This window comes from Anser cygnoides, chromosome 1, assembly GCF_040182565.1.
Source record: "Anser cygnoides isolate HZ-2024a breed goose chromosome 1, Taihu_goose_T2T_genome, whole genome shotgun sequence".
Taxonomy (NCBI): Eukaryota; Metazoa; Chordata; class Aves; order Anseriformes; family Anatidae; genus Anser; species Anser cygnoides.
In genome coordinates this window covers 36,927,011-36,941,579 of record NC_089873.1, presented here as the reverse complement: position 1 = coordinate 36,941,579, position 14,569 = coordinate 36,927,011, and the positions used below count along the sequence as shown (strand labels likewise).

At 42.9% G+C, this 14,569-nt stretch overlaps 1 protein-coding gene across 4 annotated transcripts in view; it reads right to left on the bottom strand.

Annotated features, from left to right (window-relative positions):
- TBK1 (TANK binding kinase 1) overlaps positions 1–11,291 on the bottom strand; it is a 31,480-nt gene extending 20,189 nt beyond the window's left edge. Inside the window, exons 1-6 of one of the 4 annotated variants that reach the window (XM_066992509.1) lie at positions 11,194–11,291; positions 5,057–5,176; positions 3,166–3,306; positions 2,245–2,374; positions 1,461–1,642; positions 523–683 (exon numbers count right to left, since the gene is read on the bottom strand). In XM_066992509.1, the coding sequence (XP_066848610.1) occupies positions 523–683; positions 1,461–1,642; positions 2,245–2,374; positions 3,166–3,306; positions 5,057–5,143 (701 nt within the window). In that variant the 5' untranslated portion in view covers positions 5,144–5,176; positions 11,194–11,291. Of the gene's footprint in view, positions 1–522; positions 684–1,460; positions 1,643–2,244; positions 2,375–3,165; positions 3,307–5,056; positions 5,177–6,458; positions 6,612–8,013; positions 8,454–8,748; positions 8,868–11,193 lie in introns of those variants that run through there. The other 3 variants (XM_048065390.2, XM_013198611.3, XM_013198616.3) reach the window with 3 other exon arrangements.
- Positions 11,292–14,569: the final 3,278 nt, after the last annotated feature.

Genomic DNA, 14,569 nt, shown 5'->3' with positions numbered 1-14,569 from the left:
ACCAGCACGTCACAGACAGAACTTCCGTTTCATGTTCAGGAGTTACCTGTTGTCGCTAGCTACAGTACCTGATTGTGTGAAATAAGCAAAGCCATGACTCTGCTACTAGAACAAATAAATGTCAGTCTCAGGGGTAGTGCATGCATTTCAAGACTGTCTGGAGAGACAATCATTTAAAGGATAAGAAAAATTTGCAGCACTGAAAACACATTTCAGATTACCACAAGATCATCTGAATATCCAAATTACATATATCGCACTGCAATAGGCAACGGTGAAGGAAAGATGTGTGGAAAAACATCAGTATTCAGGGGGAAATCTGATACTTCGTTCAGGTCTGAAGGTCCCACACAGTAAAATCTTTGTTGAAGTAGAATTTTAAAGAATGTTATGCCTTAAATATTTTCATTATCTTACTGTTTATAAGATGTATATAGGATTTCTTCGGAAAAAAATAAAAAACATTTCATGGACTGACTTTAAATTTATGAACAGATAAAATTCTCCTACTAAATTACCTACATCACTTCCTTGTTTCTACGAGGTCCTTCAAAAGGTCGGAAAGGCAAACTCCCTGTTGCGGCATGGTAAAAAGTCACCCCTATACTCCACAGATCAACTGTGGCTCCATACTTTTTCTGATGCTCTTTCCTCAAAACTGCTCTCTCATACATATCTGGATGCTAATGAGGAAAAAGAACAGATAAAAATAACTTAGATGGACAACATAAAGAACAAAAACGCAATCTATCATTTCACAGCAAATTTTTTCATCAGAAAATGAAATTAGTTTATATTACGAAATTTGCTTAAGTTATTCCAACAAATTACAACAAAAGTGCTCCTAGGTATACGATAGCTACTTTTAATAAAGTTTTGCCAAAAATAGGCCACTAGAATAAAACAGCACCAAAGAAAAGAAGAAAGCCAGTACTCCTCCAAATGACTGTGAAACAACAGAAACTAAATTGGAAAAGGGTCCATAGCAGAGGAAAGTATCAGTTACGTTATTACATGTGGGAAAACATTTTTAGGCAATGGCAGGAAGACAATTACATCTAAGATTCTTGTACTGAAGCTTCTCTGCCTGCCTCTCTCTGGCTAACAATGATGTCAAGTAAGTGAGCCTTAACTACACTTAACATCAACCACTTATTCAATACAAACTGAAAAATATCTAAAGGAATAAAGACATTCATAACTAGAATAGTGGTGGTGTTCCTTTCACTCAAGGAAACTACAGAAATTAGACCTGGAAATTATTTCAAGGCTACTGTGCTCAGGTCAGCAGAACTGGCGTGACCCAAGGTGAAAAAGGTGGTAAGTTATAAAAACAAGTATGACACAAGGATTTCATTATTAATTTCCAGCAGTCTGAACTTCACCTATTCAACTCTCATCACAAAGGGTGCCAGGCTTTAAACATTTTCTCAACGGAAAGTAAAATCACATGGGCTTACTAAATACTCTTCTGTGCCATAGAGAGAAACAAACTGTTCATCATCTTCGAGTTCTCTCGCAGCGCCGAAGTCTGTCAGCTTATAAACGGACTGACCATCTTCACCTATAACACGCATTATATTGCCTGGCTTGATGTCACGGTGCACTATTCCGTTTTCCCGGAGATGATTCATCCCAGCCACTTCAATAACAAAAAAGACAGAATTTACACATGCATCTCGACACTCACTGCACAAGCACTGACCCATAACTGAGGCTAAGAATACATCTGTGTCCACTTTCTCGTTGGGAAATGGGAATGAGCAGAGACATCCAATTAACAAAAAGACCAGAAAATGTTCTAAGCATTTTTTCCTTTTCTTCTTCTAAACACCTAACTTATACTATTTCTTGCTCTCAGAAACATCTTTCCCATGAAGTACTGGTGGATATTTTTCTAACAACAGGCAGATACAGGTAAAACTCATAATTTTTCTGATTTACTCTTCTGAGATTAATTATCACTATAAATCAGTCAAATACATGACAATCTTCATCAAACAATCTTAAACACACAAACAATCAAGATTTATGGCAATGATTTAGACAAAAACATTTAAAGCTTTACATCTTAATTCAGCTATCTACACCAATATAGGCACAAATAAAAGGTACCACTCCACATAGGTATCTTAATTTGTTGAATTAATTGACAGATTCAAACTCCTTGTCTCCTGCTATTTCAAGATAAACAAAACAAGTATGAGTTTGTTTCAGTCAACGAAAAGAGTGAAGTCTACATACCTACATCTCTCAAAACAATTAAGAACTCAGACTCTGGCAAACCGAAGGCATTAGATGGCTCCTCTAGAACTGTATATAAACTCCCACATGGACAGAATTCCATCACTAGTACTTTGTGCCTACTTGTTGTCTGGAAAACAATACCAAAAGATAAGTTTGCGATTACTGTGAAAACAATGTCAGAAATTACATATAGCACAGGAGCTTACTTAAAATAAATAAATAAATAAATAAAAACAATCAGTAGCTAGACCACAAGTACCATTCTGGTGATCTTCAAAACAAGCACAGATCAATTTTTATATTATTTCACTTATTCTAACTTGGAGATGAAGAAAGTTGTAGGTCCTTGCAGGGTAGACAACAGTATCAATAGGTGGGCAAACAAGAAACTACAGCACAGGAGAGCAGAAAGAACAGTTCACTTCTTTCTTCTTTAGCAGCCTCAGCATCTGGGTTATTTCAATTGATCAGTCTCAAGCTTCAGCACTGTAATTTGCATTTACTAAAATTCTACAGGTACTATGTCATTATTTTAGTCGGTTACAAAGCAAAAGCAAAAAAAAAAGTCATAATTGCTGAAACACCTCCAGTTTTCAAGTGTTTGCTGTAAATTAACTGTATTCACCTTGCTCGATGCTTCTGTATCTTACCAGTATGTATTACCTATTCATACATGCAGATAACTTAAAAATCCTAATTCAAAATAAAGCTTAGGACAATAGCTTCTCGAGATGGCTTTGAATGACCATAAACCGTGCCTAAACACTGAAACCAAGCATATTCTTTCAACAACAATAACAAAAAGAAAGAAAAAAAGGGGTGGCTAGGTCCACATAAGTTACCATTCTTAAAAATGTGATTTTATCCTTTATAATTGAAGTAAAGCAATCTCAGACTACGACTACAACAATTCATTACCTCTTCTTCAATAGCAAACAATTTGACTATGTTTTTATGATTCAGTTTCTTCAATACTTCGAACTCTCGCATCTGAACATCCACAGGACGAAGGAAACTTATACTGTTAAATACTTTGACAGCATATAAATCCCCAGTTTTCTGTTAAAAAAAAAAAAACAAAAAACAAATTGTTAATCAAACAGAAACCTAAGATTGTAAAAGTGCACATACCCATTATCCAAGCATTTTGAGATCTTGTGCTGTTTGTATGAGCATACCCAGATTAGAAAAACTTCAAAATAGTATTTTGTGTAAAGGTGAAAATTAAGATTCTCCTAAAAATATATATTATGTATGTATTGGTTTAATTTAATATTGGCTAGAAGTAAACAGACTAGCAGAATGGAAACTCACGGTTAACCCCCCAAAATCAAAGTCCTTTTGAATAAAGAAGAGTTAGCATAAGACAGGCTATGCATTGAAGAATGACCCATGAACTCTGATGAAAAACAATTTTTCAGCAAGAGGCGAACCTCTTGCAGAGACTGGAAAGAGGTGGCACATCCCACAGTTGAGAATCTTTGCTCGCCCAAGTTACAACTTTAGGAAGCTGAATGTTGCTCTCTTCATTGCTTTGTTTATACAGATAAAGGAATATTTTACTTTTTCACAGAAGGCAGTCTCAAGCACTACATGGTACTCCTGAAAAGACTCAAACTCATCCGACAGGCAAGGCTCAGGAACACAGTCAGGGGCTTAATCAGACTTAAGTTCTCAGGTGGGACTAAGCCCCAACATGCTCATGCACCCACAGCACCAGCTTACTGTGCAACTCCTGTCCCTCGCAGGGCAAAGCACCTCCCTGTGCCCGCTCTAGGAATAAGTTACGCTGGCAGCCTTGTGTGTGACAGATTCATTTGAAGGATAAAGCCTTCCTGTGCTTAACCTAGGTGTGCTGTACAGCACACTGACGTGCACTGCTCGTGCCCCACTCAAGGTTTCCTCCCACTGACGCCAAGCTGCAAGTCACCCCTCAGAACAGTGAGAGTGATGGGAGATGCAACCATGAAAACATATGTTTTCGGGGGAATCACTGCGTTGAAATTAATTCATGCAGAAAACCACATAAAATGCTGAATTACTGCTCAGTGTTGCTTCGCACAGATGTGGAATGTAGAAAACATTGTAGCTTACATATAACTTCACATTGATTTGACACAGTGTCGTTACTATAGGGGAACACTGATTCCACAACTAGGCTGTTCTTCATTCTGCGAGACCTGCCATGGAGCTCAGTGGAATGGAATGACTAGGCAAATAAGGTCATTTTACCTCCTTGGGTTACAACACACACAGATCTGTACTACTTTGTAGTGTTTACTCAAAGCACATCAGCCAAAATCATGGTGTTCAACACATGCATGAAGCGTTGACTTAAAGGCAGAGATTACAGTAACTTCATCAGATATAATATGTTAAGAATATTTCACTAATGGCACACGATCATAAAAATCAAAACAAACAGGTTTTAAAAGAACAGGGGAAAACTATGAAAAGCGCACTTAAAAAAGACACAAATATGATGTAATAATTGACAAGACATTTCTATTTAAATTTTTAAGCAAGGAGTATTTTTTTCATAGAACTGAAGAATGAAAGAACGAAGAATCAACTTTAACCATTAATATTTTACAAGGACAAATAATATCGCAAACAAATCCTCAGAGGTAACTGTATAGAACTCTAATTCTGTGGATGAACAGATAAAAAAAAAAAAAACTCCTTATAAATAGTTACAAAAATGCATTTGCTAAATCTCGAACCATCGATCATCAATTCCATGATATTATTCACACATGAAAAAGTTTTCAGTTTTATATTTTACTTGGATTAGTAAATCCTCACAAACCTTATGTCGCCCCCGGAAAACATTTGCAGTAGCTCCTTGTCCTAGAATGTCAGACAACAGCCAGAGGTAATTTGAAGTGCTCTGCATCTTTGCTCTCAATTAGACAGCTTTCGTTTTGACCTTAAAAACAAAAGGTGAAATATACCGAAATCTATTTTACTAAAATGCACAATGGGAACTTTTTAATTAAAAAAAAAAAAGGCATAAAAACCACACAGACTACTCCAAACGCATACAGAGATAGTTAAAAAGAACCAAGCGGAGGAATAAGAGGTGAAACAGAGAAACAAAATCAAGCTGAATAGTACCGGAAATCAAAAATACTGCCTTTGACACAACACTTCTCTGCATCTGAGATCCTTACTACCCAAACTTTGTTTGAAAAATCATCTGGAAAAGTAAAAACCATATGAACATTGCTCTATTGTGAATACGTCTTTAACACAGTAACAGAAACTATAGCAAAGAGTCAAAACCAAACGCACTAGACCAGCAGGACCGGTAACCGAGTCCCATTATTCACTTTGCAATGCCAAAGAACACACACGTGAGAGGACAGCTGATAAATGGATCTTTCAGATCAACTTTTTCTAGAGAAAACCTGGGGCCTCGCACTTCAGTACAGCTGTAAAGAAACTGGGCTAAATACCTACAAAGAGCTGTTTTGACTTGAGCTAGGTAGCAGCCACGAGTAACACAAGCATTTTCAGCTACTTGTTAGAACCACTGGAAGAAATTAAAGGATGTTTCTCTCATTTGCCTCCAGGAAAGCTGGGGAGGGACTCTTTGTCTGGGAGTGTAGAGATAGGGCAAGAGGGGATGGCTTTAAACTGAAAGACAGTAGTTTCAGATTAGATAAAAGGAAGAAATTTTTTACTGTGAGGGTGGTGAGGCCCTGGCACAGGCTGCCCAGAGCAGCTGTGGGTGCCCCATCCCTGGAGGTGCTCAAGGCCAGGCTGGATGGGGCTTTGGGCAGCCTGGTGTGGTGGGAGGTGTCCCTGCCCATGGCAGGGGGTTGGAGCTGGGTGGGCTTTAAGGTCCCTTCCAACCCAAACCGTTCTGTGATTCTACGGTTCCCTCACTTCTAAAATTTCATATTCAGTACGTCACATCAATTTCAGAGAGACAGCCCAGCTTACCCACCCTTCCTTGAGGATAAACTGTCAAACACTTAATTATTCACAGATTCAAAAGAAAGGAAAAAGTATGTTTGATTAAATAAAAGCTATAAGAAAAAAAACAGAACTGCTAGCCTCCGCAAAACCAGCAGGAGGTACAGTTGAATACCTCTACCTTCCTGGTTTAATCAAAGCACTAATTTTGCCCTTAAATCTAGCAAAAGGACCTGAGATCAAAGACCTAGCTTTCCAGATCTAAAGAACCTTAACAGCATGACACGGACCCGGGCAGGAGCAGGTCCTCCGGCAGCTGTCTTCCCTCAGTGCCGGGCAGACAGCTCTGCATCCGCCTGTCCTAGTGGCAACGACTGAAACACAGCAGAAACAGCTCGCTGAGATGTAGAAGCAAGTAACTGGAAAAGCCTTTGCTGCACCTCCTGGGAGAAGAGAGAGAGACTGGCTGGGTGGTGGCACGGAGCGCAGGGGGCTGGGTGCCAGCCACTGCCGTGGGCAGGGACAGCAGCGCTCCCACGGCTTCAAACACATTTCTCTGCACCGAGCGACTGCTGATTTCCTGCTTTCCTTTAGCTACTGGCTCATGCAAGATGTGGAGTTTCTTGTAAGGCCGTACCCAAAACATCCGGGTACTCACGGAGCATACAGAACACAGCAGTGAAATGCAAAGACTTGCCATTACTCCAAAATAAATTTGGAAGCGTTCAGCAACGGCATTTTTTAAATCTAGACTAAGTTCTTTGTGCCCAGAGAAGCGAAGAAAGGTTTCATCTCAAATCTTAACGAGAATCTCTCAAATCTGAACCAAAAAAAAAAAAAAATAAGTCAAATGGAAATTCTCAGTTAACTCTGCTAAGACAATTGGCAATGGTAGAGTACCAAGTTCTCCCTGCTGGCAGTTACTGTAGATGGCAGAGAGCTATCTATGATGCAGACACAGAAGGAAGGGGTCTGCAACAAAATAATACACTTCACAATTAAACCAAGCCCACTGTAAATACACGTTATCATCTATTTCAAACCAATAATCACAACCCCGTACTAAGGCTCAAACGTAATGAATCCTTTCTAAGCAAACCAAAAGTGTGCAGATGGATCAAACAAGCACAGTTTCTTCGCTGATGTCTACTCAACTACCAAACATTTTCGTAGCCTGTTAGAGACTGGATCATCATGATGCCCCAAGCGATAGAGACGAGGTAGCCTACGTATGAGATCAGCTCTCTGCCATTACCTTCTTACTTTCTAATAAAATTTGCATCAAACTCTTTGGGTAAAAACACCACAAAAGGCCAAGTCTGCAATAGATAAGCTTGAATTTAATACAAAAGTAAGTCTCTAATGGGCTTTCAAGGTCTGTTTTTTGTTTTTAATTTGCAAAACTAAAGATCTAACTATGCCGGTATGAACCCCAGGTATGTACCAAAACAGTCAGTGTTGCACTATTAGGCTTTTTTTTGTTGTTGTTAAAAAAGTATTTTCATAATGATAACGAAATCCATGCTCTTTTAGCACAGCCTTCAGTCTAAAGGCATAGAGGCTCAGGCAGCTTTGACTTTAATCAAGTTATAATAACAATGATTTAATAACTTATACAACCGCTAGAACTCCTTTGATCTAATACTTTTCCTTTCTTCGACTGACTCGGAATCTCTAAACACTCAGCATTTGTTAAGTTTCCTTCTCATGCCTTCGGTTACCTTCCCAAACCAATTCCCTCACCGAGCTTCGTGTTCAGGAAACCACACGCGCCTGCCTCTGTCCGCGGCCCTGTTTCCAGCCTCAGCGCCAAACTTTGCACTCCCTGTGGTCACAAACCCTTACCGGAGAGGAGTCCCAGGTTCCTCACGCACATCCCCAGGCCTCCTACCAAGGGCTGATTTTATTCTCCCCGCGCCTCATCACCAGTTCAAGCGCTCGGGGGCTGCTTCTCGGTGTCTTTAACCTTCTCTTTCTGCCTACCCCTCCCTCCTCAGCGGCCTGCAGCGGAAAGCCCAGGGGGACGGCTTCAGCCCGGCAGCCCAGGGAAGCAGGAGGAGGGCCGTGTGCGGGGAACCACCGCCCAAAGCTGGCTGTGGGGAGGCAGAGGTCGGCGAGGAGGCGATAAAGCAGCCGTGGGGACCACGCCTGCCCGCGGGGACACCCCGCGAGACCCACAGGGCTGGCAGGGCGCCGCTCCCCCCCCGGCACCCGCCTCCCGGGGCTCCTGCTCCCCCCGCACAATTTCGGGGCTTTCCAGCCCGGCCCCGGGCGCACGGCAGCGGCTCCACGTGAACCTTTTATTTTTATTTCTATGTCGGTTTTTTTTTTTTTTCCCTCGGGACCGAGCCGCCCTAGGCCGCAGGCCCGGCCCCGCTCCCCGCGCTCTCCCCGGCCCCGCAGCTCCCGGCAGGGCCCCGCCGCCGCCCGGCGAACCGAGAGCGTCGCGCCCCGCAGCGCCCAGGGGAAGCGGCTCCCACCGCGCCGCTGCCGCCCCCCTCGGCTCAGCCCGGCCTGGCCTCCCCGTGCCGAGCCGAGCCGAGCCGAGCCGAGCCCTGCCCGCCCCCCGGCCCCACGCACCGAGCCGCCGCTCGCCTGCCTGCCCAGCGCCCCGGCCCCTTCCGCCTTCCTCCGCCGCGCCGGGGAGGCGGAGCGGGCCCCGCCGCTGCGTGACAGGAGCGCCGCCTCGGGACCCGGCCCGGCCCGGCCCCTTCCCTTCCCCTTCCCTTCCTTTCTTCCCCTTTCCCTTCCCGAGGGGACCCCCGAGAAGCGTTCCGCAAAACGCCGTTTTTCGTGTTTAGGGGCTTTTTGCAGGGCTTCACGAGGGAAATGTGTCCCCGCCTCGTGTGAATTTCGGTTTCGCTCCCTACAGACCTCACCGAGCCTTGATGTTTTTCGTGCACTCACTTCCTCACTTTAGTTTCTTGGCAGCTGGCACGTAGAGGACAGCCACCTTTTGACCACGGGCTGTGTTTCCTGTGCTCATCAAAATTAATTCTGCATGAATCAGGAATAGCTCCCGGACACGTTCGCGTGCTGTCCTCGCATCCTGCAAGCCGTTGCAATGCTCCTCAGAAGTTGCACGGTTTACTTCCACCACCCCCTCCCCTGCACCCAGCTTTCCAAGCCTGTTTTTTTTATTTTTTTTTTTGTCACCAGCTTGGTGCCTATGAGTCAGCTCTGCCTTCTTCAGAAATATCCCTCGGATCATCCATATGGATCTCAGCAAAACCCTCTCAAAATCTGGAGAGCGCCAGTGAACTTTTCCTACTTGTGTAACATCTTTAGCATGAAGACTGCTTCCGCTGCTGATTAAAACCAGGCGGGCCGCTGTCTCAGTCCGTTCGTATTTTTGGAACCAGCCATTTTAAGTCACAGAATCACTCAGGCTGGAGGGGACTTCGGGAGGTCTCTGGTCCAGCCTCCTGCTCAAAGCAGGGTCGATGCCAACTTCAGGTTCACCAGAACTTTGTGCACCTAGACATCTCACCTCCAGCGCCACCCTGCCCCTGGTCTGGCTGCTGGCCACCCTCACTGCAGTTACCAGCCCATGTGCTTTCCCCAGGTCTTGCACCTGCAAAGGTGATTCACGTGGCTTGTATGATTCGAAATGTCCATTTTCTTAGGGTATATTTGTAACATACTCAGTGATCCTTATGCAGGGAGCATCTTCTCTAGCCTTTAAATGTTTCACCGCATGAATCACAGGAGAGCGGTACGTTGAATATAGGAACAGGAAGAAAACAGACACCAAAATGGAAAATGTCATTACAGCTTCCCTCTAGATTTTTTTTTTTCCTTGGCTTCTTTTGACTTCTTTTCAATGTATTAGTTAATCTTTTGGTATTCCTCACATATTTTGTATGTGGATTCTCATTCATGTTCACAAATTCAGCAGTCTGTAGTTGTATACCATTACATCTCTTCATCCTAACGATACAGTTACACAAACGGCAGCTGAAGCTGGCATGGTTTGCACAGCCTTCTGACATGTATGGATGTGAGAGCCAGAACTCAGAGAAGAAAAAGAGGCTGGGAAAGAAGTCAAACTGAGCATCGTTTTGGAACTTTGCTCTCGAAGAATGTCAATTAGCACATCCTGAAGTACGAATCAGGAAGCTATGAGGAGACTTAAATTAGAGCGCACCCTCTGAAAGACCTGGAAGATAGACTAATACTTTTTTGTGGATGTATTATCAAATGACTCAATTTCTGTATTTGCCTGGTGAGACAAAAAAGATTAGGCAGAAAGCAAGGCAGCTGGGAGAGAGAATGGATATTAACAGCTTGACCATGACTTTCAGCAAGAGGGAAAGTGGTGGCTGGATTTTCTAGGATGTGTATCTCTGGTGGGTGTGTATCTGGGTGGCTGCTGGACACTGTAATACAGTTTTGATAAAAGTTTTTACTGAACTCACACAGACTAAAACTCTGGGGAATGGTTAACAGTAAGCCACCTTTGGTTGAAGGAGCTCATGGAAAATATAATAGTCACCAGCGTGATCTCTTCTTCCAGATTTCCAAGGGCCCATTTCCAAACATGAAAACACTAAACGTGAAGCTTTGTTCAAACGGAACTGAGAGCAATAAAATGGGCAAAACATAGTCTCTTCTTTTAGTCTTAATCTTGGGACTCTCCGGGCAACCTAGCAATAATGAGATAAGAACAGGGGAGTGCGGAAATCAACTGCAGTAGACACGTGCCAGGAAAAAAAGAAATTATTTGACTTTTTAAAATTCTGAGTGAAAAATTGCATCTTACCACACAAATTTTAACAAAAACAAGAATCACTTTTTTCCAACATGTCACCAGAGCACCCTCCTGCCACGTGCTTGTGTAATACACATCGTTCACATCATCTACAGCCACCCGCCTCATAGCAAATGGGGAATACCATATGTAATACCCTAAGACACACCGTGGACAAATAGACACCCACGTACCTGTCGGATTGAATGTGAGCAACCGACAGAGAAAGACCCTCTGAGAGTACGAAATCTTTTTTCACCGAACAATTACTCCACCTCTGACTTTTCACTTCTGGTATCACCAGGAACCGCATCACCTTGGCCTTAGCAGAAAAGTATTTCCCAGCACTTTCCATTTCTTTCTGATGTGGCACCTTTTGCTACCAGCAGCATGTTTCACGGCCGCTACCTTCCTCTCTTTCTCTGCCCCATCCAACTCCTGTTACTCGTTCCCCTCCCCCCTCCCCCTGTTCTTTCACTTCTGCTGGCATTTCCCAGCCCCACACGGTGGTTTCAGTGTACTCAATCGGTTAAGACCTGTTGGTTATTTTCCTACACTCTTCTTTCTTTGGTTTCCTGTTGGCTTAATTTACTGAAATGGCGTCAATTGAAGTTCAGTAACTGGCTGGTTACAGAGAGATGCTACGGTGAAATGAGCAAAATGGCCAAGTGCTGCTGGAAAGGGTGGAGAAGGGAGGGAGACCCTGCCCACACGTTACAGCTGCTTTCCTCGAGTCCACAGTAGCACACGGTAGCAGGATAGTTCCAACTGGAAAACTTTATTCTCAAAGGGTCAGTAGCTTTCTAAATAGCTTTAAAAAAAGCTATTCACTTATTTTGTAGGATCAGCTTTCCACTCTACACCATCTTGTCATGGAACCTGACAAGCTGAATCGAGGGGGGGTGGGGGCAGATTGCCTCTCTGGGCAGCAGCTAGTTGGTAACAACATGTCTTACCTAAACTGATGAGCCATTCCCTGAGAAAAATTGTCTCTCACCCTGCTGGCATGAAATCCATTGCCTCTGTTTTGCGCCTGGAAAAGGACTTACAAACCCCAAAGCTGACCTGTCTTTAATAACTACACCAGCTTGTAAATAAAAGATACAAGGACTTTGGAGATAGAGTATCTTAAAGACTTGCAGCTGTGGTTCCTACTTAGCTGTCTTTTAGTCTGCAGGAGGAAGTTTCGTTGCACACAGAAGAAGGAGTTGCTACCCCTGTGATGTTTTGTGCATCTTTAGGCAATGCAGGTACACAGCAATGGTACCTGGTACAGGAGAGCTGCAAGAAGTTGTGTTGGTGCAGCCTTCAAATCAGATCATCCATTGTCTGAAGAAAAACATATGAATATCAAGCTAATCTCTTAGAGAAATGTTCTCACCTCCTCTAGGAGAAATATTTTCACCTCCTATCTCCCTCCTATCCCACAAGAAGTGTTTTTGTGATACATGCAACACATGTAATTGCTCTGTCCAGAGAGTTTAGGTCATGCTCTGCATGCTGCATCACCAGATTCTTCTTGGGAATAAAGAAGGAATGTGATTTTTTTCCCAGTAGGTTTAAAAAAAAAAAAGGCAGGACTCCATCTGTTCAAAGTCAAGATGCAGAAACCCATCGGCAGCCTTTCTTGGTTCTTTGCAGAGATGGTAAGTAGGCACTGCATAGCCACGTGCACACCACGTAACCCCACTGTAAGCACCTGCAGACCTCTGGTCCCTGCACAGCTGAAGAAAGTCACAGAAAAATAATGCTAGCAGTCAGGATCAGTCTCTGCGTGTTGTCGAAAGATACAGAAACCCACATCCAACACAACACACACATCCTGTTTTGTGGCTCACACTTCACGTAATCCCTCGCAGTACAGTATTCTGCTCCAACCAGGTCAAAGCAAATAAAAGCAAACAATAATTTTTTAAATCTTCAAGCTGAAGCAAAGTTTCTCTGAAGACCACGCTACCAAACCACTCATCCTCCAGGATATTTTTTGCGATGGATGACAAATCAAAAATCACGATTTTATGATAGCCGGGCTGATGGCTGCCATACACGTTCCTTCTGCTTTATACCCATCCTTGCCTGGCACTGCCCCGGCAGGCCACTAAGTTGATGTGCTTTGAGGGGGAAGTGTTTCTGCCTTTTCATCTCCCTGAATAGCTCAGATGTTCCCCAAGCTGAACAACACATTTAGCACAAAGGAAACTACAGGGGAAAGCGGGGCTGAGGAAGGAGCGCGCTCTCCTTGTGCAGGGGCCGGTCTTTATACTCTTCTCCCGCGGCCAGAATTTGATGATCGCTAAATCTGCTGTGTTAGGCAAATGGAGCAGTCAGATGTACTAACAGAATTGCTGACTGGAGGCTTTTTCATGCTTTTACCAAGTATTGAAAGCAGCAGCACTACCCTTCCTTCAGAATATGGAAGTCTAAATCCGCTATGCCAAACAGTAATTCCATTACAATGACACTCTAGTAAAGGTTTTTGTTTGCTTGTTTTAAATTTAAAGCCCTGAGAAGAACCTTATTGTTTGCCTTATAATCTGCCTAATGAAAGGCCTCCCTTCCCTGTGATAAAGCTGCTGTAACTGCAGGGGTAGGAGACCGAGCTAAACACAGAGCAGGAGCAGACGGTGGTAGCAAACACTCAGCAATAGCCCAGTAGACCCTCGAGCTATGCGTGGAAGGGCAGCTACAAGGTGCAAGAGCAGGGCTGCATATGCAAAACATGGAGGCTGGAAGGCTTGTATTGCTACAGGAGAAAACAGAACTGATACTCGGCCCAGGGAACCTCTAGCAGCGGTATGGCAAGACGGAAGGAAATGTGAATGTAAAACTAAGAGGTATAGAAAGCACCACAAGAGAAAATAAAAATATTCTGAGAAAATAAAAATGAGTTACAGGAAACTTTCAACTAAATGTATAAAAATCAGGAAAAAAATGTTTATAGAAGTGATACTGTCCTATCAAAGAGTAGTAAACACCCTCTGCTTCCTTCCCCAGTGAAAAGGGAGGGAATGGCAGTGAGTATCCTCAAAACGCTACCACATTGCACTCCTGGCTGCTGTTCCTGACCCACCTCCATATTTTCTGTTTTAATAGGATGAAGAACCTAGTACCATAAAGTCTAGAATAATGTGCATCTAATTACGCTAGAGTTAAGCGAGCTGTTTACTATGCACATCAGTTCTTGAACAAAGTATTAAAACCTGCGCATAGCAAGAATTCTAACCTCCTTCCCTCCATTCCTTTAAAATAGCTATGAATGCTCTTATGTCATAGGAAAGAAAAAAAAAGCAAACAAAAAAAAAAGAAATGTATAGAAATAAAATGATCGACTGATAGATTTTGAAAGAGAAATATCAGCACACTCTACTAAAAACTCTGTATAGGCTCTGGATGACCCTGCTGAAGTATTTTCATGAATGCGATTCTTTCTTTCTGCCAGGATCTTCCACGTCTAAGACTGCAATACAACTTGTTATCCAAGCATTCATCAAAATGATTCCAAGAGACTTAACGTTTCATCGGATAAAATTTTATTTTTTATAAAAAAAGATAGAACCAGAGGCTACTTTTAAATGAAATCATTTATTAAACCAATCTGTTTTATAGGAGGTATATATATATATATTTTATCATTAAGACAACTTCAATGAA